This window comes from Oculina patagonica, chromosome 8 (genome assembly GCF_052425735.1).
Source record: "Oculina patagonica isolate OP01 chromosome 8, crgOcupat, whole genome shotgun sequence".
NCBI classification, from domain to species: domain Eukaryota; kingdom Metazoa; phylum Cnidaria; class Anthozoa; order Scleractinia; family Oculinidae; genus Oculina; species Oculina patagonica.
The window spans coordinates 7,966,906-7,976,817 of NC_135765.1; the positions used below are offsets into that span (position 1 = coordinate 7,966,906).

The 9,912-nt window shown below is 39.1% G+C and overlaps 1 protein-coding gene across 1 annotated transcript; it reads left to right on the forward strand.

Moving 5' to 3' along the window:
- Window positions 1-786: 786 nt before the first annotated feature.
- On the forward strand, window positions 787-6,972 carry LOC144662602 (uncharacterized). The gene is made up of 7 exons (XM_078523447.1): window positions 787-827; window positions 2,022-2,099; window positions 2,491-2,800; window positions 3,210-3,488; window positions 5,134-5,267; window positions 5,984-6,224; window positions 6,812-6,972. Exons 2-7 carry the CDS (start codon window positions 2,076-2,078, stop codon window positions 6,970-6,972), a joined length of 1,149 nt encoding a protein of 382 aa, XP_078379573.1. The 5' UTR covers window positions 787-827; window positions 2,022-2,075.
- Window positions 6,973-9,912: the final 2,940 nt, after the last annotated feature.

A 9,912-nucleotide genomic window follows, 5' to 3' on the forward strand; every position in this document is an offset into this window, starting at 1 on the left:
CAAGAATGGCTATATTATGATTGCGTGCCCCCCGGGCATACCATTTTTGACAGAAATTGCACCCCTTTCGTATACCCTTAACTGTAAAAAGGTACCCCTTTCATATACCTAATAGACCTGGTGTGGACTTAAAATAGGACGTTTTCTTGTCATTTTTATGTAGCGTTCAAAAAATTAAAATAATACAGCCATAAATTGCGTCTGTTTGAAATATTTTAATTAAAGGCCCTTTTAAATAGCCAAATGTCAGATTTCCATACCCTTTCAAATACTTAAACTCGTGAAATCCCTACCCTTTTGTATACCTGAAGCCTGAAAAAGGTTCCCCTTTCGGGCGGAGCCTCCCCGTATAGGCCATTATAGGGAGTACCCCCACCCCCCCCCCCCCCCCCCGGGTTGCGTGCACGACTTCAAATTTACATAAAAAGCAGACATTGAATTCCCTTGAGGCCCTTACAACTCTCGCATCGCACGTTCAAATTTTAGCGCTGTGACACAGTGACAGCCATGTTTTGAAACAGCCAATAAAAAAAAAAAATAAATTTTCTCAGTTGACCAGGACTCGTCTTCCGGCTCGCCCATCCGCGAGATCTGGGAACGAGATTAAAGTGAACACTTTTTGCATGCTTGAAAAATCGGTCTTGGGCAGGGTTTGTGTTCTTTCTGCTTTGGCGTTACGGAAGTACTCGGTCATGCAACGCTGCAGATCGAGTCCTCAGAGACCGGCCGATACTTGCATAATTATTAAAATCAATCAGCGTATCGTGTGTGAAGGGTCATACACCGAGTGCAGAAGGTTTTGAATCTATTGCAAGCAGGATAGAAGGGTCAGTAGACTCTCAGTAGTGTTGTTTCGTATTTATATTTATATTTGTATAAAAGCCATGAAAACAAGACATAAATTTCGATTTATGTCACAATTGCATTTGGAACACATATTTTCATTGTCAGGACATTAAAATTTGTACGTGGAAAGGAGATGCTTTTTAGGCAATTTCCTAATACATACTGAACATTGCTGGCCGGGTGATTATTTCAACAGACAGTCGGTTTGCGTGTTCAAATGCAGCAAATGCATGTTAACGGATATTAGCTTTGGACATGACTCTGTCTTGTTTGAGGTTGATGGCCGAACAATAACGCTCGATTATTCAACTACGAAAGGTCCTGTTATCTTGACCTTACGTTTTGAATATATACGAGACGTTTATTATATATGTTTTAAATTTCACCGTCAGACGCTATCCGAGCAGTAAGCCGAAGTAAACGTTCGTGCCGATTTTGCCGCTGTACTTCACTTAATTTGTCTCCTTTTCGTGACGCCGGCGAGTGTATAATATTTAGCATAAAACTGATAAATTTACTGCGAGTTCAGCATCGAAAAACATAGGAAATGTTCATTGGACACCTCGAATTTCGTCGATGAAAATTAATTTTGTCTATTCAAGACGATGGTTAAGACATGGGCATGGGATGATGAAATGTAATGCAGAGCCATGATAATGCATAATTATAGACACATGCATAATTAATCTTAGAGGTGGAAGGCTGTGTGTACTATTACCTTTCTGTCTGTATTTTGCAAGAACCATTCTACTTTGCCCGCTGAGGTTTCCTTAGTAAGACTATGGAACATCTAGTTAATTATATATATTAATAATGATTTGCCATTTGAAGTCATTTCATTTTGCGCCTCTGCATGCAGTTGCATTCAAGCGGTTTTGAATGCCAAGGACATCTCAGTAATCGTCCTTCAAGCAAAGAATCTCTTTTTCGTTTTACGCAGTCAGGTGTTTAGAACATAAAGGGGAAAAAAGCTTACCTGTTCTTATGAGTTCCCTGTCTCCACTAAGCAAACAAGGCTCCCAAAATAATTAATACAAGTATAATAATGGTAAAAATGACGACGACGACGACGACGATGATGATGATGATGATGATGATGGATGATGATGATGATGATGAGCGCCCAGAAGCTTAATTAAACCATTACGGTATATTTTATTGCTTAAAATCAACAGGTTCTGTGTCAAGTTCAAGTTGAGCAAGAACGTGAGGTGGAAAGCATAAAAGCGATGTCGACAGAAGAAAAGAAATTTGTAAGTAGCCAGTTCTTTAATGATTTTTATCCCTGCTACTTCTAAGCTGATAAATGCCCTACATTTCTTTCATTTTTAATTCTAAAAGTTTTTGAAAATAGTATAACTAATCGATGTTTTTTTTTACCGAATGTCCAAAAGGTAGAGCCCTGCTACCTCATCTACATTACGGAATCTTTTTGTATCGAGTGGCCTGGGCCGTCACCAAATTAAGGAACATGGCACTTGCGTACACGCAGAACTCAAAGTTGTAGCCAATAGCGAATTTCGATAAGAATTTTCTCTCAATAGCCATCAACCGTCAGCGGACCTAGCCATCAAAAGTCAAATTCGATCTCCTCGTATGCTTTACTGTTCCATACATTTCTGTTTTCTACTTTCCTCGTTTAAGGTTCCTCACAGTCACATCCCGTACGGCCCAGATGGATCTGGGTACTACTCAGACAATGAACTTGGTTGCTGTGACGTAATCCTTGAAGCCGAACCTCTTGTTCTGGACGCTATCAGGTTGGCTACCGTGGAGCCTGGATCCGTGTTCACCATTGCTGACTACGGATGTGCTGACGGGGGTACCTCCATGCCACTACTGTACGCATGCGTGCAAGAGCTCAGGAAAATTCATGGTGACGATCTACCTATAAACGTGATTTATGAAGATCAGCCTGTAAACGATTTCAAGTCTCTGTTTCTTCGTTTGCAAGGTATTAAAGAAACATTTTCATTTTTGATCATGAATTGTCGTCTGAATGCCATGTTCTAGCCAGTCGCCAAACTCCTGAGATGAGCTATATACATTAACTGTTCATGAACAAATTCCACGTGAAGGGGTTGGTATTGACTTAGAGATGCTGTTGTATGTTATTCTTTTGAAAAATACAGACCATTTTATTTGCAGAATTACTGTAGCGTACAGTTTTTTGATGCCTAGCTAGAATTATCCCTGCATCTAACGTAAAAACGATCTTCATTCATGTATGGATATTTTGATTTTTTCCATTCCTGTTTGGTAAAGTCACGTAAAATTAAATTGGGATACCACATATAGGTTGTTGTTGTTGTTGCGAACTTTGGTATATGTTTTGCAAACTTTGACTGTAATTTTCTCCGTAGGTTTCATTCCAGGTCCAAAAAGCTATTTCATAGACTTTCCCAACGTGTTCGTCACGGCTTGTGGAACAAACTTTTTCAGTCAGGGCCTCCCGCCAGGGTCAGTCAATTTAGGATTTTCTGCCACCGCCTTTCACTGGTTGAGCGAAAAGCCGTGTGATATTACAGGCGCATTACACTCTCCCATGATTACGGTCCCGGAAGAGGCAGAGAAGTTCAAGAAACAAGCATCGAAAGACTGGGAAACATTATTATTGGCAAGAGCAAAGGAGTTGGCTCCAGGTAGAATCTACTATTAATGTTTGTTGTTGTTGTTGTTGTTGTTGCTGCTGTTTTGCTGTTGCTATTGATGTTGCTGTTGTCATTGTTGTTGCTATTGTTTTCTTTGTTTCTTATCACGTACTTGGCATTTTAATCCTTTTAACTTCGAGGTATACTGTAAGACTTATTATAATTCTTCTAATTATTATTTTTTATTGTAATCTTTTTTTATCAGGCGGCCTCTATTTATAACAGTTTAAATTGTAAATTTGATGAAGTTCCTTGTTTGAAAATAATGGCTTGACTGACTGACTTACTGACTGTCTTTTTTTACATTATCATTTACTGTTCACGTGCGCATAACATTACCCGACCTATCAAAAATAATGAAAACGTGAAGTCAACCTTTATCGCAGATAACGTACAGTTGCTCTTTTGCAGACAGAAATATTTTGTTGGGAAATCTTCTAACCCCACTTTGAATCGCTGCACTATAGGCCTTTAGTAGGCAGAAGTCGTTTCGTGCTGATACTGCCTTTCCGTGTATTTTGCACGCATATTTTGTTAAAATAAACGGGACTTTAGTACAGACATATGTTATTGCTGAGAGTTTTGGGGTCGATTCCTAGAGGTCGCGAAAGGTCGACCCTTTTTATTCAGATAACTGTTCCATTAACTAATAGTAGAACTAAAGAGTATTTTCCGACGCTAGCTGATCAGGAGATATTAGCCCGTTCAACACCAGCTACTTTGCATCATCAAAAGTACACTAAAGATTCGTCAACCTCGATAACACTAAACACTTTATTTTTTGGCTCTGAAACGTGAAACAGTTACATTTTGGCCATTTTAACACTAACAGTAAAAAATTAAGTGTAACTTTAAATTTAATCCAGAAAGAAGCAAAAACGGCTCCTAAAAGGCCAATATCATTTTGCTTAGTATATGAAAAAGGTTTTCGGCCATTTTCTGACGATTTCTGATCATTTCGGAAGATTTCCGAAGACTACCAAATATTCCCGAAGACTGCCGAAGATGTACGTAGACTAGCGAAAATATCCGAAGACTACCGAAGATTTCCGAAGTGAAATCCGAAAGTTTTCTCTAAGGTCATGAGTGATGTTATCTGATTTTTGAAGAGCAGATAACAATTAACAATGCTAAATTTTTTCACGGAAAACCCTCCAAACACTTAACAGTATTTTCTTCGGTGACAAAAAACATTAAAAATTGGCCAGTGTCACAGCAAACACTAAAAATTATGGGCATATAATACCAAACTCTAAAGCCCATACGGACCCTCGGCCTACTGCCCTACTGCCCGACCGCCTGACCGCCGGACTGACGGCATACTGATTACATAACGAGGATCTGGATGGGGGTGCTTAAATATTCGTTATTACTTACATTTTGGCGATTTCCCGGATAACAGTTAAAATTTCAGCGCATTTCTCGGCTATCCGTAAATAATTGTGCAGATCTCATACTATCGGTTAAAAACTGCTTCATTTCCCAGCTGACAGTTAAAATGTTAACCATTTCTCGGCTCAGTACGTTAAACCTCATCCAGACCTTGATAAACCTCTCGATACAATAATATTGGCTTATTTTCTGTATTTGATCTTGAACACCTTTTGTTGTTTAATATTTTGCCATTTCATTTAAGGTGGTAGGATGGTTATCGTTCAGGCTGTCGTCGATGAGAAAGGACAATACGAAGGAGAGGACACTGCAGTTTCGAGGCATCACTTACTGAGGGACTTATGGGAAGGATTAGTAACTGATGGTTGGATTTCACAGGTGAGATCCTTGTCTGTTCTTCGTTGGTTTCAAGCTCTGTTTGAAAATAAAAAACTAGCCACGTAAAATAAATTTTACTAATAATATATAAGGGTTGTTTAGGGATATGACATGTATAACCTATTCAGAGCAATTTAGTTTTTTTGCTACAACTCAGCTCGTTAAGTTTATTTCTATTCTGGGCAGTTGCCTATTTTCGTTAATTTATTTTATGCTATAATTATTTCTATTTATTTTGGCAAAATAAAATGGTTGTTGTTGTTAAATGAAATCATCGGTTTTTGTAACGGACTCAACGATACGGTCGTAGAAGATGTCAGGAGTGATGTTAGTAAGCTTTTGTTTTTTGTTAGTATCGCTTTTGTTGTTGTTGCTCAAAAGCTCTGGATGAGAAAGACCGAGCCAGGCTGACTCGTCCCCAGTCGTCTTTTGAGTCCGTCTTGAGCCTCGGAAGCTGGACACGGAGGGAACCATGATGCTTCGCGTCTTGGAATAGTCGCATAAGAGACGACTCGACTGGGGACAAGTCAGCCGAGCCAGGTTCTTCCCATATAGAAACGTTTTATTTATGGCCAGTAAAAAATAACCACAGACACCCACCCATGGCCACTGCTACTGTATTTTTGTGCGGTTCATCCGAAGATGAATGGCTGAATGAGGTAGCTGGAAAAGCCACGAATACCAGTCGATCAATATGTTTTTATTTTTCTTTACAGGAAGAATTCTACAAAACAACGTTTGCCTATTACTTGCGCACTGTGGACGAATGCAAAATCCCTTTTATATCCCCAGACTCGCCCGTTCGCAGGGCCGGGCTCTCATTAGTCTCCACATCAATCAAGACTGTTCCATGCCCTTATCGGCTAAAGTGGCTGAAGAATGGTGGTGATCCTAAAGCGCACGCGCGTTGGTACACTCCTGCGATGAGATCTTGGAGTAACTCAACATTTCTTTCTGGTAAGACAACACTTTTAAAGAAGTTGGGTGCCGCCATTTGTATAGCATATGTGGACAAGTAGTTGCAGAAGTAAATAAGTTGATATTTTGTTCACACTCTTACAGAAGAAAAGAACGTGTAGAGTCAATATGCTTATAAGAACACATTTCCTCTTAAAGTGTTTGTAATTGCATTGTTCACCTAAGCTTCCAAACACTTGCCACATATGGTTCTTTATTTTGTGTGGTTTTACGATACTCGCGTCAGGTCTTTATAATTACACGCAAAACAAAAAAGAACTTGGACAATATACAGCCATCTTGACCGAACAAGCTTGGTCAATTTCTTTTGTCGTATTATTCATATGGCGAGTTCCGCGAGCGGGCAACATAAGCCAAATCCTGTGCTGGCTACCCGGGACTGCCCGCTATGTCCCACAGGAAAAATGGCGTTCTTTGTATCATATAATAAATCCTTTATTGATAAAGCTACTTCGGCCACGATGGGTGGATATTGGCCTCGCACTTGGGCAATATTCAGCCACTTTAACCCCACGCTTAGTCGTTAGTCCATGTATAGTGAAAACGTGTACTATTTTTACCCATAGGTCTTTCTGATGCACGATCACCGGAAGAAAAGGAAAAGATAGTCGACGAGCTGTTTAAACGGCACGAAAACGAGGTCGCTAAGTTCCCAGAGGGTCATGGGATAGATCTTGTTAGTGCCTACATAGTGATAGAGAAGAACAAAAATGACAAAATAAACTAGAGAAAATTCGAATTCATTACAAGACGAGCTGAACTCCCAGTCCTTCAGGTCTGTTCTTTCTGACAGTAATTTAAAATCGCCTTCTGTTGAATATAAATCATGTGAAGTGTACATACTTTTTACAAATGAAAATGAAATGGAACCCAGAAGGGAAGTGCAAAGAGAGTAAAAGCACACAGTTACGCAATTTTTAATACCTTTTTTACCAGAATTAAGAGTAAGCATATACACACGGGTGATACTGAAGATTAACCAGATAATCGTGGATCATAAACCAGGGCCCGTTCGTTTGAAAACCGATTAACGGCAATCCACGATTAAAAGTCAATAAAGATTTAAGTGCTTCTTGTTGAAGAGATCTGGATTTTCACTGTGTATGTCTTTTGGCGTATGACACTTATTAAAGTCAACAAACCGAAGGGCTACAATTTTGGACAAGACTGTTGAAACACTTGCCAAATTTCCTCTAATTTAGGTACCGCAGTTCAGTTTTTCAACTTCCCCCATCCCCACGTCCCCCATTACAGTGTTGTTAATGCTGTCGTGTTGTGAAAGCAAAGTCTGGCGAACCGCAAAACCCAAGAAACAACATTGAGTAGGGAGAGAGGGGGATTAAATATTTGTACCTGCTTGCAAGTCAGGACTTTGTGAAAAATGCGTAAAATACGTTTGTTTCAACTAGTTTTGTCCAAGATTGTAACATTAAAAAGAGAAAACCTCCCTGAAAAGTAAGAAACCTAAAGTCAAAATTCACGTTAATACACGATTAGTTAAACCCTTCATTAAACTACTAGGCCCGTTCAAGATAATTTTAGCGACGATTTGCAAGTATGTTTCAGTATACATTGGTTAAATGCCGCATCTATTTATACAAGAGATTAGGCACGAGTACTTACATGCATGCACGCAATAATAAAAAAAGGTAAAACTGTAAAACAAATACAAATAAAAACAAATTTTATAACGGAAAATCTTTTACGGCAGACACACCGGTATTCCTCTCGGATAGTAAGATTATACAAGTCGCTTTATTTAGAAATGTTTATATGTGTGATTAAAAAAACGTTGTCGAAAGAATATTAATCATGAACGACATGGCCTTATAGAATTGTGGGAAGTCTGAATTTACAATTTTCCTCGTGCCATTTAGTGATCGTAGGTCAACACTGCAAATGCGTAAATAGTTCATAAGTTTCCCAGAAAACCACTGGGTAGTATCTTTTACGTTTTTTTTTCTCGACAACCTTTATTCAATCACGGAGTCCCTGTGAATGATGCAAGCTATTTTTAACGATCAAGCTAAGCAATTTCTATTTAACTTTTCCATTTCCTGATTAAAAACGGTTTGGATCTGATCTTAAAATTGGTTTTAAAAAGCTGTTAAAACGTACAAAAACTGAATTTTCGGTAACTCTCTGTTACCTTCATCAGAGTTAAATTGGTTCAGTTTTTTTTTGCATAATAAGTTTTTATACGCCGCCGGTCTCTAGGGATTTTCCCAATGTTAAATAAACTTGCGGAAAATGTATATGTTCGTTCACGCAGTTAATGTCCTGGATGGAATGTAGCGCTTCTAGGAAAAGGCGTTGTTGTCTATTATTCACGTTTCTTTCTAAAATTTCTACGTAATCTGGATGAATGTCATGGGCTGTTGTTTCCGCGTGAAGTTTTATTGCGCTTTCGTTGCTTGATTTTGCGCCAGGTTTGTGTTCTGCGCCGCGCGAATTCCAAGATCTTTTGCTCTCTCCCACATAGGCAAACTCACATATTTATTTGATTTAAAAAAAGTGTTTATTTGGAACGGCCGTTATACATGCAATGACTGAGACATGTCTAGGTTGTATGCAAATTTCATCGGGTCTCGAAAATATTCTTATGGCGGATTGTCTGTTGTAAAACATTGTTATTCGTTAGAAATAGCTTTATAATACTACGAAGAACTGAGAAGAAACCTTCTTGACTTTTGAGGCCGACTGTAAACAACGAAACGTCCCAATAATGGCTATTTTATGCGTGCCCGGGGGGGGGGGGGGGGGGAGAGGGGCCCTTTTAAATAGCCAAATGTCAGATTTCCATACCCTTTCAAATACTTAAACTCGTGAAATCCCTACCCTTTTATATACCTGAAGCCTAAAAAAGGTTCCCCTTTCGGGCGGAGCCTAGGCCTTTCTCGATTATGCTAGTAAAACTGGCATTTAATGCTCTAGAAATTCTCGAATAAAGCCAAAAAAATGCTAAAATAATGCCTAATTTCTTTAAAAAATGCCACTTGAATTCCAAAGAATGCTTTGTTTTATTTCAAACAAAACGTACAAACTCTTACATTATATGCTCAAACACAACAGGTGATACTGTAGTGGACTGTAGTGATCGATCTCTTGCTATAGATGATGGAACTGGTCTATGTTGCAAGTTCGTGGTCGACGCCATCTAGGCTGAGTAAGAGAAAGAGTTACCCGCTGACCACCCATACCTTTTTTTCCGTTGGTGTACACGCACAAGTAACACAACGCACAAACAAGCGACTCGAAACAGACAGAAAACAATCAAATTAAGTAATCAAAATTGTGAAACTTTAGGATTATTTATCCTTCTGAGTTCTGAGTGCTGAAATCTGAATCACAGTCATGAAAAATGACAAAAAATGCTAGCAATTCTTTTTCAAGAAAAAACGAAAAAAAAATACTCGTTTTCCCAAAAAATGCCGGAAAAAATGCTAGCATAATCGAGAAAGGCCTAGCGGAGCCTCCCCGTATAGGCCATTATAGGGGGTACCCCCCCCCCCCCCCGCCCCCGGGTTGCGTGCACGATTTCAAATTTACATTAAAAGCAGACATTGAATTCCTTTGAGGCCCTTACAACTCTTGCATCGCACGTTCAAATTTTAGCGCTGTGACAGCCATGTTTTGAAACAGCCAATCAAAAAATTTGAATTTTCTC

Bases quoted from the DNA above. Each gene is read 5' to 3' on its own strand.
- LOC144662602 (XM_078523447.1), top strand. From the start codon at position 2,076: ATGTCGACAGAAGAAAAGAAATTT. The intron at 2,100-2,490 runs GTAAGTAGCCAG...TCCTCGTTTAAG, and splicing joins CGACAGAAGAAAAGAAATTT to GTTCCTCACAGTCACATCCC. The intron at 3,489-5,133 runs GTAGAATCTACT...ATTTCATTTAAG, and splicing joins AGCAAAGGAGTTGGCTCCAG to GTGGTAGGATGGTTATCGTT.